This window comes from Aythya ferina (assembly GCF_964211825.1).
Source record: "Aythya ferina genome assembly, chromosome: 3".
Classification (NCBI taxonomy): Eukaryota; Metazoa; Chordata; class Aves; order Anseriformes; family Anatidae; genus Aythya; species Aythya ferina.
In genome coordinates this window covers 118,273,361-118,294,118 of record NC_140298.1, presented here as the reverse complement: position 1 = coordinate 118,294,118, position 20,758 = coordinate 118,273,361, and the positions used below count along the sequence as shown (strand labels likewise).

At 44.7% G+C, this 20,758-nt stretch overlaps 1 protein-coding gene across 7 annotated transcripts in view; it reads right to left on the bottom strand.

The window, feature by feature from the left end:
• FBXO16 (F-box protein 16) overlaps positions 1-20,758 on the bottom strand; it is a 38,361-nt gene that overhangs the window by 9,830 nt on the left and 7,773 nt on the right. For all 7 annotated transcript variants that reach the window (XR_014692095.1, XM_084516316.1, XM_084516319.1 and 4 more), the window contains 5 exons: positions 17,364-17,399; positions 9,717-9,923; positions 8,395-8,559; positions 7,353-7,558; positions 1,016-1,121 (listed from right to left, as the gene is read on the bottom strand). Coding sequence is in view for 6 of the 7 variants with exons in the window: in XM_084516316.1 (XP_084372442.1) it covers positions 1,016-1,121; positions 7,353-7,558; positions 8,395-8,559; positions 9,717-9,923; positions 17,364-17,399 (720 nt within the window). In the remaining variant the exon portion in view is untranslated. The remainder of the gene's footprint in view (positions 1-1,015; positions 1,122-7,352; positions 7,559-8,394; positions 8,560-9,716; positions 9,924-17,363; positions 17,400-20,758) is intronic.

The window sequence follows — 20,758 nt, the reverse complement described above, 5'->3', positions numbered from 1 at the left end:
CTTACAAGTTCCTAAACTCTAGGGAAAGAAAATCAAACTCATCTCTTTCTACCCTGAACTAAGATTCTTTCACTTCTGTACTGACAATAAAACAGCTTTAAATTTGAAATGAGAAGCCATGGTGGAATGAAACTCTGTAAGGGCCCTCTGATCTAAGGGCTACAGAGGAAGCCATTGGAGAATGGAAGCTGTAAGACACAGGCTGAATAACTTTAATTATATTTTCTGTTCTTTAACACCGGCTGAATCCCTATCCTAAGCAGTATTTGGGTCAGGAGAATGCCTCTCAATCTCAGGAGACAATGCCTCTCTTTTATGGAAACCTTCTTTAGCTCAACTCACATGCGTTCCCTTGGCTTTCATCGCTTGGGAAACATGCTTCCAGGTCTGCAAAAACCCCCGATACGCTTGTGAGCACATCTTTCTTCTGGCAGCTATTTGCTGCCATATCTACAAAAGCTTAGGCCCATGACGCTTTCTGGAAGCCTGACTTCCCCAGACTCCTTTCATGTGAGGATGCCCTATTTTACCCGCAACGAGCACAATGAATCCTCAGTGTTAAGACCTTCAGGCTGCTTGCTCAGGCTCAGCCCAATGAACAAAGCATAAACTAACTTCAGACTGCAGCAATCAAAAGTCGTGAGCACAGAAGAGCAGCTCTGGGGAAAGATGTGAGCGTCGTAACCGATCCAGGGCTTTGTAGGGCATGGAAACTGGTTGTCAGGATACTGGGCAGCAAGCAAAGCGAGGGAGGAGCAGATAACCAGATCACTGCCTGCACACAGACAGTTGCTGTCTCTTTTTTCCCACCGAAAGCAGATGGACTGTGTCTAGGCTGCAGCGAGGCATTGCCCCTGGAGCAGCCAGACGTGGTATGCTTTGTGTCCTCCTTATGCCTCTATCGGAGCAAAGTTTTGCAGTTAGCGAAGTTCAGTAAATGCCCTGAGCTAAAATATTCCTGGGTGTAACTGACACTGGACCCCAGCTGATATAATTACAAGCCTGTGATACTTACCAGTGATTTTGCCTTCCGGAGCTTATTAGATCCACGACCTGCTCGCTTTTTTTTCTCAGCTGCCTGCCGGCTGAGGTCTGGGGTCTCTCCTCCTCCCTTCTTTCTCCTGCAGAGCAAAACCGAATAGTATTAACAAGTGCTCTGGAGTTGGTTCCCTGGGGTTGAGAAGAAGAAAATCCCTTATGATATGCCACCCAAAAAGACATGGCTTAAGCTAATACATTTTATCTTGTACCTGGAGCAGACCAAGAGTGCACAATCAGTTGTGGCTCAGGGAAGAGTGGTAACTTGCTTTTTTTTTTAAAGTTATGATAACTTCACAGCACTCAAATGCATGTCCTTAGCTTGAGACTTATGGATTTAAGCTAAATCCACAGAAACTGTTACATCAGCTTAAGGGAATTCACAGAAAGGGAAGTTTCACTAAATCATTTTTAGAATTTTCAGCTAAATCTATAAGGTTAGAGGACTGCCTCTCAAGTTATTCATTGTTTTTCAGCCAAATATTTTTTCTTGTATATGTATATCAATTTATTTGGAGCTAGTATTAAAGTTAATATAATTAACTGATAGAACAGGAATATTCCAGAGTGTGAAAATTAAGTGCAGTACACCAGATTAGAGCTAGTTGTCATGTTATTTCAATATCAGGAGTAAAATTAGTACTATGAGAAAATTTTTTCAGGAACTCAGGTTTGCTTGGACAGTGTTTGTTCCCCTTGTACGTTCAAACTCTGCATATCACAGGTAACTTTACAGAAGTAGTAAATTTAAAGCAGTGACTCTGTGCTCTCTGGGTTCATCTCCCAGCTCCATCACCAGCATCTATGGGCTCCTGGAAAGCAAGCTAAAAAGCACATTGTGAAAAAAAAGTATATATATTTATAATTTTACAGGGTGGAAGCAGACTCTAAAAGCAACACATCCTAAAAAAAACCAGGGCCACACCACGTCACATGCACGTCCTCTCAAGCAGCCAACACCACTTCATGTCTGCTGTTCACCAGTCCCAGACCAGCTGCAGATCAAGAGCCACAAAGACGAACCAGCCAAATTATTTCAAATAGCAAATTAAGGAAAATTACCATCTCTTGATAAACATTTCACTAACAGCCAAGAGAGAAAATTCAACCCAAAATATTGTTCTAGGGAATGATCTGCTCGACTTTAGATAGAAACAGTGCCTTGCCAGAAGGAGTTAGCACATGGAATGATCTCTCCCTGTTACAACTGGGAGCATTGGAAGAGGTAAAGGAGAGGCTCTGACTCCATTTTTAGAGTCCAGTGACAGCATTGGCATGAGCCTGTTCACTCAGAAAACTGGAAAAATGACCTATTTATGCGGAGATAAAATACCAATAACCTGTCAAACCTGAGCTTCTGGTGGTAAATTAAGACATTAAGTTCTACTGCTGTATTCTAACATCCATGCCCGTGGTGGCAGAGCATCCCTCTGCAGCAGGTCCTCACCACAATCTCACTCCCAGGTCAGGAAAATAAGGAAAATAAGCAGTGAGGATGAGTTTCTCAGCCCTGCAAAGGAAGACGGCGTCAGAGCTGAGCTGGGAACTTCAGGTCCCACTCCCAGTGCTGAACTTGGTGTTTCTCACCCCACTTTTCTCTCTCAAGGAATGTTTTAAATTCCCACGAGCCTAAGGTTTTACATTCCCACAAGAGAGTGGCGGGCTGGCTATTCAGAGCCATGAAAAGCGAGAGGCAGGCGTGAGGGTTCAGAAGAGCGGTGAGACAGTGTGCCCTTCGCACGCAAAGCAGCCCCTTTTTGTCAGCAACTGGGCCTAGGCTGCTGACGGAACAATTACTGAACGTAATTATTTTCCCGTTGGGTAAACACTCCAGTACAATATGCAACTGTTTTTAGAGCCGGCCTATGCCCATAAATTATCCGACTGAATTAACGCTGGCTCCTAGGAGCCAGGGCTGGTTGCAGGGTGGGGGGAAGGAGCTTTCCTTTTGGTCGAGCTGCTGTCACGAGGAGGAGCAGGGCTCTTTCTTGAGGCACAGGGACACAATCTTGGCGAGGGTCCAGCGCTGGGCTGGAAGCAGCATTCATTAGTCATGATAAAGTGGGAGGCAGGGCTTTTTGATTTATCGGCACCGAGCGGCACACCACCAGATGCCTTCCAGCAGAACCGTACGTGCACGGCCGGAAAGAAACCCCCCTCCTGGTCCTTTTTAGGCAAGTCGGGGTCCCAGAGGGAGTTTTATAACTTGGTCCCACAGCGCAGATAAAAACGCTTCACTTCACCTTCACAATATTGCTCTGTGCTCCTGAAGAGACAAATCCATCCTTGCTGCTCTCGATTCTGTTTGCGTTGAACCTGGACAGTTCAGGCTGAGAACAAAACAGACCTAAAAGAATTCACCTTCATGATAAATTGCTCGCATACGTGCAGCAACACTGAAAGCCGCTGCTATAATTCTGCCGAGTGATTTTGATAAACCCTTCCAGGCAATTTGTAATTCTACCCGTCTGTATCTCTCCTCTATCTCCTCGCCACTCCCTCGACTACGCATCTGCTCATCGCTGAGCTTAATTTCACTGCTCAGTGACTCTGAAGCTTTTCCCACACTTCCCCATCTAAAGCAAATAAACTTTCAGCGAACGTCCTCCAAGATTGCTGTCCCAGCTCCTTCAAAGTAGCTCCTGAGTGTCGTTTTGTTTTTATAGTGCGAGCTCAATGCCTTTCAGAGCAAGCAGCAAAAAAAAATCCATCAGAACAAGATTCAATTATCATCCAGATTGCAAATTAAGCCCGTTCTGCTGTCCTTCCGGCACTACCCAGCAGTATTTCTTCTTCCCAGTGGTGTGAGGCACCAGCACTGGCCAGGCCAAGCCCTCACCCCAGTGCTCTACATAAATCTATTTATTTGTTTTTCAAAGGTAAACGCCCGATTATGGTCTTAAAAGCCAAAGAACACATTTGAGGTCTTATGTGCCAAAGCACATATTTTGTGTCAGATCTTTTAGGACTTCCTTTGACTTCACTCTCTTGCAAAACTGAAAATTGAGCGTAGCTCGGTACGCCTCCCGTGTTTCACTTTGGCTAAGCAAGGCCAAGTTCTCTGCCACGGATTCACAGCAGAGTAGTTCTGATATTGCTGAGGAAGGGAGCTTGCAGCTAATGATTCCTCTGTAAAGATCAACAAAGAAACAGATGGCGACCCTGCCCTTGAAATGACAGCATTTTGGCTGTCGGACACCCTGTTATGATGAACAGGAGAGCTCTCTCCTCTCTTTGGACCAGAAAGCAAGCATAGAGAGATGTCCAGCTCAGAGAAGATTTCAGGCAGTTTCAGAAGCCAGGAGAAAAAAAAAATATATATTTTTTGTTACCTCTTAAATTCTGCAAAATTTAACCTGACATTAGGCAGATTAACTTTGATCCAAAGAAGTGGCCAGTGACTAGTCTCACACACTGCTTTGATGATGGCGTCAGGTATGCCTTTGATGTAATCGTGTTTGTTCACAAGGAATTTTTGACAAGTCCCTTTTTCCTCCACACGGCAGAACTCAAATGGAAAGAAAGGTTTGTTTGCTCTTTGCTCTCCTGCCAACCTGCAGGCCAACAGAAGCTCCCTCTTGTCCTCTCTTGGCTGTCACGTTGGCTGTCTGCTGCTTTTCTGCTGCTTCTGCTGTGTCTTTTTATGCATGCTTGTGACCTGCCTCAAGCAAATAATAGCTCCTGCCTGTGTGCATTCAAACTGCAGCAAAAGTCATTTCCTCTCCCAGACTACTACTGCAAAACCCTATATTATGGGAAATCAACCCTATTGTTTTAGGAATCTCATTTTACATAGATTTCACTACTTCTGACATTCACTTTACATGAAGAGTGGATGTTATGCCCTTGAGCTCCAAGAATTCGTCTAATCTGAACAATAACTACACCTCACACAGCCTAGGGGGGCAGAGATTTTTATCTCGCCTCTCTGTTCTGCTTTACAACCCTGTACGCTGGTCAGGCAGGGTCTGCCTGAGCCTGCAGGCTGCAGTAAGGTGGCTCAGCTTGCGTTCTGCTCCCTCGTTCAGGTGACTAGATACTCACGGAGCATTGCCTTCAGCAATCCAGAACCAAGCCTGGCATCACGGAGGGGCACGCTGACCACGTTGCCACTGTCAGGCAGCCAAGAGGTGCCCAAGCTGCCCCTTAGTGGCCACTGTCACCTCCAGCAGATGCCCACGCTTGGGGACAGCACAAACCTGGCATTACGACACGCCATGGGGTCCCCAGGCTGCTGCCTGAAGGTAAAGGATGGAGGACACAGAGATTTAGTGGAAGGACGTCTGGGAAGGGGCTGCAGAGCACAGAAAAGAAGCACCAGAACATCTTCAGGTAGCTGGGTCAGCACCTGGAACGGCACACCTGTATTGCTGAATGAGAGTCATTACAGACAAGGCTACACACTAGCAATTACTTTCAGCTTAAGTGATATTAAAGGGAGATCCTCGATAAACAGGTAAATCTCGTAGAATTCATTTTTTTTTTCTCCTTGCGATAATCCCCAGTAATTATGGATAAACGCCAGATTTGCTAGATCACCCGGCATTAAAATATTCTCCACTGCGTGCATGGATAGAAGCTCAAATCTCACTTAGGAGAAGAAAACAGTCGGCATGCTTACTGTATCATTAGCAAATCAATCATTTGCATATGGTCGTCAGCTGCATCTGCAGCCCCGTGCTGGAAAAAGTGACTTTTAAACGCTTCGAACAGGGGCTGTTCCTTTTTTGATGCTCAGCCACGACCAGCGCCAGGGAGCCCCAAACCTCACATACGCCCTTGGAAAAAGCGACGTGGAAACACTTAGCACAGCTGAAAAATAACACCAGCACCATCATTTGCAACAAGAGGCATTTGGGCAAAATATTTAGTTCAACGCCTCAAAGAACCCTACCTAAAATGGCACTAGAGTTTGGAAACATACCACAGAAAGAGGGTGAGGTGGAAACTGGAATGCTCTTTGAAGTGCTGCAGTATCCGAGGACCAGGGGACGCGGATTAAAAAATGATTCATAAAAGGCTTTAGCTCAGGCACTGGGAACTTTGTGGAACACCCCGGAGGAGCGGTGGGTCCGGCAAAGTTAATCGCATTGAGAAAGAACCCGTGCAAGTGCGCTGCTGCTGAGCCAAATACTCAGCAGGCTGGGGTAATTCAGGGCTCGATTGTTCCTGTGCACAGGGCTAATCTCAGCTCTATCGGTTATTTACTTACTGTACAGTCTGGATACTTGTGCTGTGGATTAATTCGTTCCCAAGGTTTTTGTTGGCACGGTGAAGAGGAATGTCCTCCTCGCTGCACTTTTGGTTGGGTGAGAATCTGGGCAGACCTTCTCACGGGGACTTGCATGGGAAGGAGGCAATGGTCAAGCTAATCCATCACCTCTAAATCTGGCTCAGATTTATGATAACTTTACCACAATTTCATGAGTTACTACACGTCAGCTGAACTGAGGTAACTGCTGTGAGCATGCCCATGAAAAAATGAGAGGTGGCAGAGACTTAAACGAGAAATGGGCCAAATCCTGCACGCAGACAACTCCCACAGCCTCCTTGCTATTGCTGCTGCCAGTGCTTGTTAACACACAGAAATCCGACCACAAACCTGAGATTCTGAAAATATCCTCCACCAGATGTGTCAAAGGAAACCATGGGATGGCCTGAACACAAGCGAATGTGCAAAGTTATGCTTTGGGTCAGAAAAGCCTTTCTTTTGCCATTTGCTGACCACGTAATTCTGGGAGCCTAAGAACTGATGGATATGGGTAGTCTACCCCATGCAGTGTAGACACAAACACTGCTCATTACTTAAATATTATATAATATATATACACACATGGATACTCTTTTACCTGAACCTCTTTTAAACATCTAAATCTCTTTTCAGCCAGAAGATCCTTGAACTAACAGAATTATATTTTACCACAATTAATTCATTCTTCCTCTTCTGTGCAGGAACTGCATATTCCTCCCATCCTTGCAGCTTTGTTTAAAAATTCTTGAACAAACTGTTGTCCTGATTCTTCCCATTAAGCCGTGTGATTTCCCCAGGGGTTACAGCCTGTTTTATAGGCAGACACTAACAAGCTCTGCAAATGCTCTGCGCTGAAAAGACACCAAACTAATGCAGCTGCGACTACAAGAGGACCAAGATCAATAAGAGAAAAGGGAAAAGGGCAGCACTGCGTGCTAGCTTGGGTTTGCAACCAGGCTGGTGAATTAAAACACTTCCAGGCAGCTTGGAGCACAGGCAGAGGGAGCTTGCAAAGGACATGGACATACTCTGTTATCACAGACAAAAGGGAAAAGACTCTTACGCCTGCCTAGCCTGCTCGATGGGATCGTAGTTGTCGAGGTAGTTGAATCGGATGGTGTCTGTAGGATGTCTGTCTGAAGAACGCCACGGCGGGAGCTCTTTCTTCTCCTTGTTTGTCCTCCTTCCTAGCACAGGAGGTTTTGCCTCCAGGATGTTGCTTCTCACCGGTTGCACATCAATAACTACAAATTCATCCTTTGGAGGAGTCTAGTAAGAGACATGAAAAGAAGAAAATACATTTTTATCCTACAATAAAAATCAGATTTATTTTGCCTAACTTTAGACTTGTGAGAATTAGGTATTAACTCAAAATTAGTCTCTCCAGGCTCCGTTTTGGTCACCGGGCAGAAATTGGGGCCCAAACAGTGCATGTGATTGTCCATGTCCTGAACACTGTATTTAGATGAGCTGAGCTGTATTTGAGGTGTGTTGGCTTGATCCACTGACTACAGAAACAGCCTGCGGGGGAATTTGGTTAGAATTAGAGATCTGAGTTTTGAATTCAGGGCAGAGACTCCTACCCTCACAGCTTCACAAGCCAGGCATCCAGATCAATGAATCTCAGCAGAAAGCAATGGCTATGGAGTGATGCTCCACCCTCCCAGAAGGGCCCTGCCACGTTTGAAAAAGGCAGAATGGGAACAACATCAAAGGCTGCAACAGGCAGATTGTGTGCTTTTGTTCCTTTTCACCAGCTAGACTGATTGTGAAACTTCACCAGGGGTCATGTTGGGCACCCCACTCCTGCTTATCAGATCGAGACAGGCTGTCATATGTTCTAAAACCTGGGGAAGAAGAGAAGGGAACACCCTGAAAGGATAGGAGGAGAGAGAGACCTTCATGATTGCTTCTCTCCTCACCAGTGAGATTTTCACTTCCCCCTGACTTGGGATGGATGAAGGGAAAACAGAGCACATGGTAACACATGGGTTTAGATTCTAATTTAAAATTGTGTGTCTTCCTTTTTACGAATGGGAGACCAGAGAAAGTTAAAGAGTTAGGAACTCTGCCAGCCCCGAATTTCCCCCCTGGTAGGAATATACCTTTGGTCTTGTAACATGCAGCTCTTTCACCATCTCGATGTAATGTTTCTTCCAGATTCCTTGCTCAAAGGGGGTTGGAGAGAAGTTGATGTACCAGCCAAAGCGCAGGCACTTCAGCATCCAGAGCTGATCCAGTTCAGACAGGTACTTCCAGTGCCAGCTCACCTGTGGGTGCCCAGTAACCACGTGTAAGAGCAGACCAACACCTCGGGGTTTCAAGCATCCAAGTTTATATCTAGAGACTTATCTCCTGTGGATGCAGCTCCCCTGTGTCCTTAAACTAGTACAATTCTTCAGCACTGTTTATGCTCCATTTAAACCCAAATTCGAGGTCTTTCCTCATGACGTGCTCATGTATGTTGGCTGAACTCCAGTGTAGAGCAAAATACTCGAAAAATCACTGGCCAAGAGGAAAGACTTCAGCTTATCTGGAGCAACTTCCTGCATTTGTTTGCTCAATACACACACAGATGTTGGAATAAACCCTTTATTACTTTCTACTGACAAAACCAGAAAAATATCCTAACCTATCTGCTCCCTGCCTGGGAATGAATACTGAGAATTTTGTCTACATAAAATATGATCTGCTGGGGAAAGAAACTAAAGCAAGTTTTAAACAAGCTGAGATTTCGACATATTAGTATTATATTACAGAGTGCTATGGTAGTGCTTTAACCTTATGCTTTAGTGCTTTTTTTTTTAGACATTGCTGTCACCAATATCTAAGCTTATTCATTCATAACTACCTTGGGTGTCACTTTAAGGCATGAAAGCCATTTCTGGAGTCTTAGCAGACTGAATCCCTAGACACTATGCTCAAAAGCACATTGATAACTTCTCTGCTTCTCCACAGCCAGCACTTCACCTTCAAGCATTTTAAAGGATCAGGTTTTCACTGTTTTTCTTAAAGCATCGTATGCACTTCATGGGGCAATACTTTTAAAAGCAACTAATGGTTCTGTGCACAGTATGAAGTATTTTAAAAGAACATGGTTTTCAGAAAGTGCCAGGCCTCCTCCTTGGGAACAATCAGCCTTGTAAATTGACACACGTTAAAGCCTAAGAGCAGAACACCCCAAATTACTCTTCCCTTTCATAAGCCTCAGCCAATCTGGTTTAATTTAGGGTGTGGGGAAGTGTTGCCTCCAATCTCACACAAGTGCCACTAAGCATATGGCACCAGGTTGCAAGGTCAGAAAGCATTCTTGCATTATTCAGGACAGCACTGGCACATCTTTATAGTAGATTAGTGCTGTTTCTTTCTTTATTTTTTTAATCTACCTTGACCTTTCTGAACCTTAGTATGTGTTGGCTTCTTTTACCTGTGCACATCGACAGAGGCTCCGTGGGTCCAGGAAGGAAAAGATGTATAAAGACAGCACCCTGGGGAGCCTGGTGGTGAAATCTAGAGCTTCGGTGGGAACTCGATCCTGTAGCTGCTTGGCACAGAATTTCTGCTGTGACAGGGAGCAGCGTTCCAACAGGTCCACCAGGATCTTCCGCCTCTGACCATCTGTCCACTTGTCAAACTGAAAAAGGAGTTTCAGGTTCTGAGAAACCGGAGATTCAGCTTGGTAAAATAAAGCACACATGTAAGGCAAGGGAAAAGTGCATAAGCAGCAGCTTCTGGTGACTCACTCAATAGCAAAGCACGTAGGAACTGGGAACAAATGGAAAAGCTACATTAAAAGAAACTCTGAAGCCACATAACGTATGATTTATAATCCTCAAAGGATCCCAGATGGCCTAGTCCAGGAGACACTCATGCTCACAAGACTCCTGGGACCAGTTCTGAGACTTGGTTTCACTCATGAAAAGAAGGAGGCTCAGATGGGTGTTTACAGGATTGGGTCCTAAGCTGTCTGCTGCTTCTTTGTCTATCCTGACACTTCTATGGCCCCCACTACTGCAGGGTTTGGGAGCCCAACAATTTGTAAAGCATTTATTCTCACACAGGAGAATAATGTGAGCCTTACAGAGAACTGGAGCAAAGAGAAACCAGATCAATTGCCAGCGTCTCACAAGGAAAATCCGCAGTGCAGATCCAGCAGCACAGTAAAAGAGATTTTTCCAGGCATTTCTGTGCCTAGGTCAGACGTCTAAAGAGGAGGATTAAAATGGTTGGATTTCGCTGTGGGAAGGAGTGAGCACTTGGGTAACCACGTGAACATGTCTCGTTGATGCAACAGCACCAGCGGGACGCAGAGCGGGGCAGAGCTGTGTAAACAGGGTGGGAGCAACGGTGGCGGTAGCCGGTGTTTAGCTTGTGTTGATAGCAGGGGCTGGAAAGGGCCCCGTCAGCAGGAATCTGCTGGGAGGAGACTGACCTCATCGCCACAATCTGTGCAATCTGCCTCAAAACCTGCAGGAGCAGTCCTGGCTGCGAGGGTGCCAGCAGGAAGGGAGTCTCAGGGGACCATTTCGGCAGCATCCACGGGGCAGCAAACGGCGGGGTAAAGGTCCTCTTCCAGAGGTGAAATGCAGATTTTAGGTGAAATCCCGCTTCATCCAGCTTCCTAGCAGCTTCTTGAATCAGGATCAGCAGCAAGACAAACTCACCTTCCTTACAAAGGGCAAGTTCCTAAAGTGCTGGGCCTGTCTGGGGAGCTTTCCCCTGCTGTTTCCTTCTCTTCTTGCCCATACTCATAACACACGCTCGTCTTTCTGTTTCCTGAAGCCAGCTTTCCACAACCAACTATTGGCTCTCCACGGGTCAAATCACAGTAATTTCTGCATTTAACCTCAGGGGTATTTAAAGAACTTATTGAAACGTGACCTCCACAAATTAAAAATAATAATAATTTTTTTAAAAGTGCAGCTCTTCATATATATATATATAAGCATAATATATATAATATATATAAAACATATAATAAATATAATATATATAATATTCAATTATACATATATAATTGAACAATTTATCCAGCTCCCTATATATAATCTTCTATATATGAAGATTCATATATATATATATATGAGAAGAGCTGAGTAAATTGTTTAATGCCCGATGCCCTTCCCTTTCATCTCCTCTCCGAACATTTTTCCCTTTCACTTACATCCCTTTCTTTCCCTTTCAGAACAAACCAGACCCCAGACATTTCAATCTTTTTTCCTCTGCTCCCCCACCAAAAAACTATGGCCAACTGGTGAACTAGCAAAATTATGGTCTAAAATAGACTGTGCAGGTGAAAAGTAGCTGAGAAGTCATTTGTTTCCAGATCATTTTAATGAACCCTTTGTTTCTTTATTTCTATTTTATTATTTATTTCTATTTTATTATTTATTTCTATTTTATTATTTAATTATATTCTATTATTTATTTATATTTGATGTATTTAATTCCAGTATTGGACAATAAACTATAAGAAGTAAAGAGCTCTTCTCCTTCTTGCAGGCACCTCTACAGGACCTTGAAGTAGGTCGGCAAGGACAAAATCTCAGCAATTCCTGAGATCCCGGAGATGAAAGCCAAGAAGAGAGCTCCCAAATGCCCGTGCCTTTTCCTACACAAACCGACAGGGAATTAAGGAATACACCCTTTCCCTCCCATCCCTATTTTGCATATAACTTTCACCTCTAATGAGGTTCAGCAGAGCAAAAACTGACGCAGGACTTTGGGATCCGGCACTGGGAGCCACGTCCCCTGAGACCACCCCACCAGACCAAGGTGCACCAGGGGGCACAGAGAGGGTCTGGACACGAAGGGTTTTTTTCTCTAGCATGGTGAACTCCTCGTTCCCGACCGCAGCTACATCCTCTTCTCATTAAAACAATCTGCAAACACCAGCTTGCAGATAAATTTCCCCCATATATGATCAAGAGGCGGGGGTAACTGGCTCATCACTCCCACACCGAGAGGTGAAGCGAACCGATCAAAGCAAATGTAGCTTCTCTTTCAAAGGGGCTCAATATTTGCTTCTGGTTAACTCTTCCCATCCAGCCACGGCTTTGCAATGAAGCAATTCCTTCCAGCATCCTCCTCCCAAGCTCCCAGCACGAGGTTTGACCCCCTTCAGAGCAGCGTCACGCCACCGGCATGGGGCCGCGCGGCTTCTCCAGGCGCTGGGCAGCAGCCAGGTAGCTCAGCAGGCAGAATTTGTCTCTTTTCCAGCATTCACAAGCACGTCCCCATCCCACGTTTGGGCAATCCAACCTGTCAGACTGGATTCCCCTTCTCAAGGCTGCGCCTTCCCCAGCCACAGCAGTCGGGAGAGGTTTTCCCTCGCTGTGCCTTTCCCCCAGCCCCGGCGAACAATGGCTCTCCCCGGGGACAGAAGGCTCCGCTGGCCACCACACCGGTCCTGCGATCGGTTTACAATTAATCCCTGAGTGCACACACACAAATGATGAGGCCTGACACGAAGGGGGCGAGCTCGGGAGCTCGGTGTGAAGAACAGAAGCTCTGTTGCTTAACCTAAAGAGGCCCCTCTCCTCTAGAAGACCGGTTGTTGTACTGGAACGGGACATAATCCTGCCTCCCAGCCAGCTTTTTGGCATGAGTTTGCAGGGTTACAATCACCTGCCGTCTCCTCCTGGTCCTGAACACGCTGAGAAGAGAAGGGACAAAGCAGGCAGGCACCCAGGATCCACCCAGTACATGGGTCCAGCCAGCAAAACCCTAAACATCGCTGCTGCCAAGTGACTCCTTGTCAGGAATTCGGATCTGTTCCTTTTTTTGCTTTCACTGCTACGCTTTGAAACCCAAACCTGAAATTTTGGAGGAGGAGACTCCCAGGAAGGTTGCCTGGAGAACACCAGTTCAGCTGAGCAGCCACCACTGCTGCCTCTACCCCAGTTAATAAACGTGCCTGGGACCATTTTCTAGCGATGACACCAAGAGGCAGGCGATGCACATGTCCACACCGTCATGCTCTCACCCTTCCCAACAAGGTGGCTGAATCCACCCTGCTCTTTTGGCACGGTTCCTGGCTGAGGCTGATGTCCAAACCTTGTCTGAACGATGCCTGGAAGAGCACTACTGGCCCAGGCCAAAACCGTGCCAGTGAGCGTGCTAACAATTTCATGGTGTGGATGAGCGAGTTCCAGGACCTGGGAACATTCAGACGCGCTGTATATAAATTACTACGACAAGATGTAGCCCACAGGGTGAGTTGAATCATTGTCTGGGCTCCCTGACTTGTCGACATCTCATTTGGCTTTAGCGGAAGCTGAGATGCTCAGATCACCTGGAGACACTTCAGCTTTAGGTGTCTTAATCTACAAGTTCAACCCCAGCCTCGTTGTCAACATATTAACCCGGGTGTCAGCACGATAGCGTGAAGCATTAAGGTAGAGCAAAATGCTTTTATGTATTGTAAATTAATGGGAGGAATTTTTGGCTTGCGGTATTGAAAGAGAGCAGAAAGGGAGGCTGAGAGGGAGCACGTCAAGGCATCTGCCCCAGGTGCGATATAGAATAGCAGCTGGAATAAAACAGAAGAAACCAGCAGAGAAATGTTAACCCTTTCCCAGTGCAATCGTCAAAAGGGTTTCAGCCGAAAGACAGCAGCGTAATTTATCCTTACTATTTTTTCTGGAAAGTATAGGGGTTAAGGATTTAGTGCGACAGAAATTCAGCAGAAATGCCTCCCCTAAGATCAAAGCCTGAAAATACTTAAGGATGGGAAGAGCTACGTAGGACAGGCTGCCTGCTGCCACCACGCACTACCACTGCTTCCACGCTGTGCAGCAGCAATACCCTGATGAGTTGAGAGCAACCTGAGCCAGCCAAAAAATTGTACAGGGTCCCATCGTACGTCTTGAATGCTGCAGGTGACAGCACAGCCAGTCCCACACCCTCTGGGGCTGCCCAGCCAAGCAGAAGCAGAGAAAAGAAATCCCTTCAGGTCACGCAGTTCATTGTTCCTCAGCCTGTGTTTTAGGGACCATAATAGGTTGGGAGACATCAAAGGTGTTCTGTGAGGCAATTGCATAGAAATAACAAAAGGAAAACACACACACAGAGTCCCTGAATGCATGCAAATAAAATGAGGAGGAATAAAACAAACAATAAACTTAGAGCATTTAATCTAATCTCTTTTTTTGGCTGGCTGTAAAGGTTCACCACTCTGGCAATGCTGCACAAGGAAACTGTTCTGCTTTCCCAGAAGGTTCAATGGTCCTTCAATTAAAAAAGGTTCAGAAACACTGCACTAGTTCATCTCCTACTGCAAGGCACCCTACCTAGACCATTCCTGACAAGTGTTTGTCTAACCTTTTCTCAAAAGATTCCAGCACTGGAGATTTCCACCCAAAACCCCCAAGCTCTTCAGGCAGCAAATTACCTGCAGATTTTGCTGGTGTCTAAATTGTATCTCAATAATTGTGATTCAAGCCCATTTCTTGTCCTACCCAATGTGAACACGGAGATCAGATTATTCCCATCCTCTTTGTGGGGAACTTTTATGTGTTATTGGCAAGATGTTATCACATCTTTTATCCGTCTTCCCTAGAGTGAACAGATCATTTTCAAATTTTCTGGACCTAAGAACATTCTCACCTATGACTCGTTTTCAGAAGCATCTCCAACTGGTCCTCAGCTTTCTTAAAATGCACTGAACAGCACTGGGCATAGCTCTGCCTTCCAGACAGCCCTTTGGGATATTCCCTTTTTTTACAATTATAAGACAGTCATAAACTTGTCAACTCAAACTTGTATTCAGTTTGTGATGCATCATAATTCCCAACAATTTTTATGCAGAATTGCTGCATAATCGAGTTTTCTCATATCTGCAGTTTTTGTAAATGTCATTCTTACGTGTAGCGTTTTTCACTTGTCCTCATCAAATTGCAAATCATTTCACTTTGAATTCTGATCTGCAAAGTTCATGAAATCTCTCCAAGCCTGATATCACCTGCAAATCAGTGTGTTCTTTCCATTTCATCACCAAAAATACTGAACCGTTCTAGATTCAGAACAGATTTCAGCCTCCCAGTTTCCTAAGAAATCATTTGTAACAACACTGAATGTGGATTTCCAGCCATACAAACCCACCCTTCAGCAGCTGCATCCAGTCCAAACTTCCTGAGAGCGCTACAAGAAGGCCATGTGTATCAGTGGAAAAAGTCCTGCCAAGAGCACTGTGATTTCTGGACAAAGTTTCTCCCAAACTCCGAGTGCCCTAGGCTTTGCATACCACATATCATAATGCCAGAGGCTTTGAAGGGAGTTAAGAAGAGCTTTTGTGCTTTCCACACCCTTTTCATTGGCATGATGGATGGCAGAAGCACAAGGAGAATTAACTCTGAAGGAACATGATGAGAAATACTGATCAAGTGACATGGAAGGGTCAGGTATTTAACCTTTCAGAAGATGTTTTCACACTCTTTGTTGCATTTGGGGGAAGGTCGTTTCCAGATTTGGGCTCTTTCAGAGGGGGTTCCAATAAAAACATTCTTGCATTTTTGCCAGCGTACATCCCATGGGCATTTTAAAGCATCCACCAATTTTCAAGAAACAGGTTTTAGGTCTGTCAGTTACTATCATGTTAAAAGGTGTTTTTTTGCACAATAATCATTCAATTATTTTGTTTTCTTAGTTTCCATGAAATCCCGTATTATCAAAATGCATGCAAGTCAACAAATTATGGAAAGCACATTTCCTATAAAGATGAATAATTCTTATGAGGTTAAAATGTCTATAAAAGCCAGTTCATTTGCAAAATAAATTCCACATGAGTGACCTACTGGGCATAAAGAATAAACACCACAGTTCAAGTAAAGTAACTGTGCAAATAATCTTTATCAAAGAGTGCTGATAAGGAACATCATTTCTATACTTCATAGAACCATAGAATCATACAACGGCTTGGGTTGGAAGAGACCTTAAAGATCATCTCGTTCCAACTAGATTTCCATTTAGCTTTTGTATGGTACATGACTACACACCTGGTTCTTTGGTTCCTTTTATTAAGATGTGCATAGGGCTCAACCATACAGTTATTACTGAGCCACTTAAATATATTCACTGATTTACTGCAATGAACTCACTGAGTCTGTGTTCCTCTCTTGATAGGAGACTAAGCAGATTACAGCTGCTTTCTCATAAAGGTCTTTATAGAGGTTTTGCATCATAAAAGAAAAAGCACAACGTGATATTTCAGGTGTGAGCTTAGGACTAAGGCAAATATTGTGCCACTGCGTGCTTTGCCATCAGGTTCCCAGGTGGGTCTCTTAGAGCTGTTTTCCTTTAAAGCTGCCAGCTACAACTCCCTTCATGGGCTACAGAAAGAAACAGGCATCTCTAGAGGGCTGTTCTTTCATCCTACATTAAGTGAGATGAATTACCCTCTGGAAGCACTGCTTTCTTTCTCTCTGTTGACTGTACATGGAGCCTGCGATGACCAGACCAGCCAGGCTTAAATATCTATGTCTCAGACATGCACACTCGGCCAGAGAAAACCCATCCAAAATGCCAACCTCACAGTAATTTGTGGCTGGGGCAGACAAATCCGATCTCAAGTCTCTCTCTGCCCCATTTTTTCATCAAAAACAGGGTGACAGCACTTTCCTGTCTCACATAGGAGTTGTGAAGATAATGACAGTGAGAGATTGTGAGATGCTCAGTGATTACAGCATTAGGAGCCCTATGTGTGCACTTAGTAGATAACATGTCATTTATTACCAGCTTTAAAGACTTGCTAGCAGGCAATGGCAATATCTAAACATCCAGTATCCTCTCTGAAGACTTCACAGGCTTTTCCCAGGGCTTCTTATCCCATTTCAGATCATTTTGAAAATGAAATATGATTTCCCAAGTTCGGAACTTACAGAAATAAGGCACCGAGGAAACTTAGACCTTTACCTTCATCAAAAGTACAGCAGTCACAGCTCACTTGCACACCTACATGTGGAAAATGAACCCCTTTTTCTAAACAGGTTATGTTATATGCTCTCATTATGGTAATCTCCTGATTAATTCAGAAACCCAACTGTATTTAAATATAAATTTAAAGGGAAAAGTTTACCCATTTTCCAAGCAGGGCTCTTCTTTCTTCAAATACCTATAAAACATAAAGACACAAATAAAAATGAAGACTTTAAGAGGATTCAGTATTTCTGAAGAAAAAATACAGCTTGAAAAAACATTTGTGTGACCTACAAAATATAAACAGAATCACAGAATGGGTGAGGTTGGAAGGAATTTGTGGAGATCAGTTAGTCCAAAGTCCCTGCTGGGTCAGCAGAAACAGACTGCTCAAGGCTCCATCCAGCTGGGTTTTGAACATCTTCTTAGATGAAAGCTCCACAGTCTCTCTGGGCAACTTGTTCCAGTGTGTGACCACCCTTGTGGCAAAAAAAAATAAATAAAATAAATCCTATGTTTAATGGAGTTTCCTGTATTTCATTTTGTGGCCATTGGCCCTTGTCCTTTCCCTGGATGATACCAAGAAGAGCCTGGTCCACGTCATCCAAGTCATTAATGAAATGATCATTTAAATGATCCTGACCCCAGTGTGTAAATCCCTGATGTACTCCAGCAGGGACTGGCCTCCAGCTGGCTTTTGTGCTGCTGATCCAATCCCTCTGAGGACAGTAAATAATTTTTCAGTCCACCCCACTGTCTATTTTTCTAGTCCACACTTTGTCAGCTTGCCCGGGGAGATGTTATGGGAGACAGCATAGAAAATCTCATTAAAAGTCTGAAAATCAACCAGTCTTCCTGGACCTCTCTTCTCTCCAGGACCCTATCCCAAGCAATTCCTCCAAGCAGATCACTGAAGAGGCCAAGGTTTGCTCTCCTCATGTCCAGGGTTGTGCTCCTGCTATTTGCTTTGTTCTTTCCTCTTGGCATCCTGAACTCCATCATGTCTTTGTCACTGCAGCCAAGGGTGTCCCTGACCTTCATATCCCCAACCAGTCCTTCCTTGATTATAAGAATGAGGTCCAGCAGAGCATCTTTCCTTGTTTCCTTGATGACCTGTGTGAGGCAGGTGCCATCAATGCACTCCTGAAACCTCCTGGGTTGTTTGTACTCTGCAGCGTTGCCCTTCCAGCAGCTGTCAGGGTGGTTCAAGTTCCCCTGTAGACCAGGACCTGTGACCATGAAGCTTCTTCCAGTTGTCTGAGGAAGGCTCCGTCTGCTTCTTCTTGGTCTTTGTCACCTCTACAGCCTGGTTGTTGTCAAAGGTTTTCTTCACTGTAGGATACTCCTGAAAGTTCAAGGGCTGTGTGAGTACACCTACTAAAGACTGCTCCAGCAGACTGGCTGCAGTGTGCTGCCTCACTTCTCCTCTCTTCTTTGCAGCTCACCCTAGCACTCTGCCCTCTTGAGCATACAGTGACTTGTGGTGTCTCTTGTGCTTTGGTGAGACCAGAAGCTGCGCTTCCTAGATTTTTATTTTAGAGATTTCAGTTCTCCTGAGTTGGAGACGTTGGGTGACTGAAAGCTCCTAGAATGGACACAACGTGAGTAGCTATCACACAGCCCTGGCAATGGCTTCGATCTTCATGCAGTGAGACTGGTAGGAGTAAGAGTAAGACCAGTCTTTATGGGTCATGCTGTGCCTAGGCACTTTACAGTGACAACTAACAAGAAGGATGATCGGTATCAAAATACAGCGGAGGACTTGTGATGTTGACCTTTATCCATAGGGAGCTAGACCTGAAAGCACCAGCACGTGGCTTCCCACTACCACAAAACTGCCTTTACGCTCGGGATTGTGACCTGGCAAGTGAGGAAATGTTGTAGATGTGTTTTCTTTCCAGAAGACAGATCAAAGAGAAAAAAGCCCAGCTTATAACTGCACATAAAAACAGCTATTAACCACAACTAGAAAACACGCTTGATCATTATAAACTCCAAACATGTTATTGCTTTGACAGCCTGCAAAGAAGGTTCCTGCAGAGAAAGACATTATCAGTGCTGATGTCTGGTACAGCAGTTGTCAGCGTTAGCTCTGTCTCTCTCAGCAGGAGTGTCTCTCGTGAGGGGTGGAAAATGACATTTCTTTTATTTGCATGTTGACAGTTATTATTTGCTTCATTTGCATGTGGGACACTTGGCAAAGTTGAAAAACAACAACAACAACAACAAAACACTCTAACAAGCTGAACTTGGAAAAGGATTTGCCACAAGCAAGTGATGAATAGTCAAAGATGTAAGTTTTGGGTTGGATAACTCCAGCGAAGCAGTGAGCTATTTATATAACTGAAAGCAATGTTAATGGCCTTTGATCAAAGAAAGACACGTATTTGCTTTCAGCATTCTTGGAGATACATCTGAAGCCAACTTTGTCAGAAAGTTCTGCCTACTCCAGGCACTTGGAAGCATTAATTAGCAATAGAATGGCCCCAAATTGGTATAATCATCCACTGACTTAATCAAGACCATGTTTACTGGTCCTTTCCTCCAAAGCCTTCAAGTTATACCCATACTGTACCTAAGCTGGCTGGCCTTGGATGCAGCCTAAGGCCTAGATTGCTCCCACGACCTTCCATCTCACATCCGTGTCTTCAGGTAGTTTAAAATAAGCTCAAGTTCAAGGCTGCCTGGCAAACCCCTCCAGCCATTGCTGCAAATGCCACTGGGGACTCTTCTACCCCACTGCTAGCAGAAGGGAAATCATCTCTTGACTTCCAGTCCTTCCTTAAAGGCAGGTCTGACACTGAAGTCTGCCCGGTTTTGCTGAGGGTGAGCAGCTTGCCCTGTCTCCTATCTTTACTACATCCTTAGCTGTAGCACACCCTTGGCATATCTAAGACTCCATCTCTGTTTTTCTGACCATGAGTGTTGCATAATTCATCATTTCCTAATTCTGGCTTCTTGACTTCGGTCTGTCCCTGATGGAGCTCCTGGCTTTAAAGCAGTCGTGCCTGCCCACAGCCCAGTAGTAACACCCTGGTCATGCTCTGATAACTGCTGTAAGGGCAGAAAAACATAGATGGAGGCTACAACATTCAGGATGTACAACTGGAAGGAAAGATCTTGGGTCCTGCTACCAATGCAGACAAGTACACTCTTGAGAATATTTAAAAATACAGGGAAACACGCAGGAAACACTGATAGAGAACCCCACAGATTAACCAAAATTAGTAAGGTAGCAAATTTATGCCACTATCTGTTATTGGATCTTCTCCTAGCAACAATTTAGATGGAGCTTAAGTGCTACTGCTTCAGATCAGCTCTAAATTCTCACCACTGCTGTCACTCATTTCCTATTCAGCTAACAAGTACTTCTCTTAAGCATCTCTTCTGTCTATGCTTTTATCTTCTCATTGTTTTTCACATACCTTCTATCTATAAACTTTTCTCCCTTCACACTTTGCCTTCACTCGAGTGCAGAAATGAGCAGAGACATGTATGAAAATGGCACCTTCTCACTCCCTGGCTCCTTATATATATCGATTGGATTATCTCCCA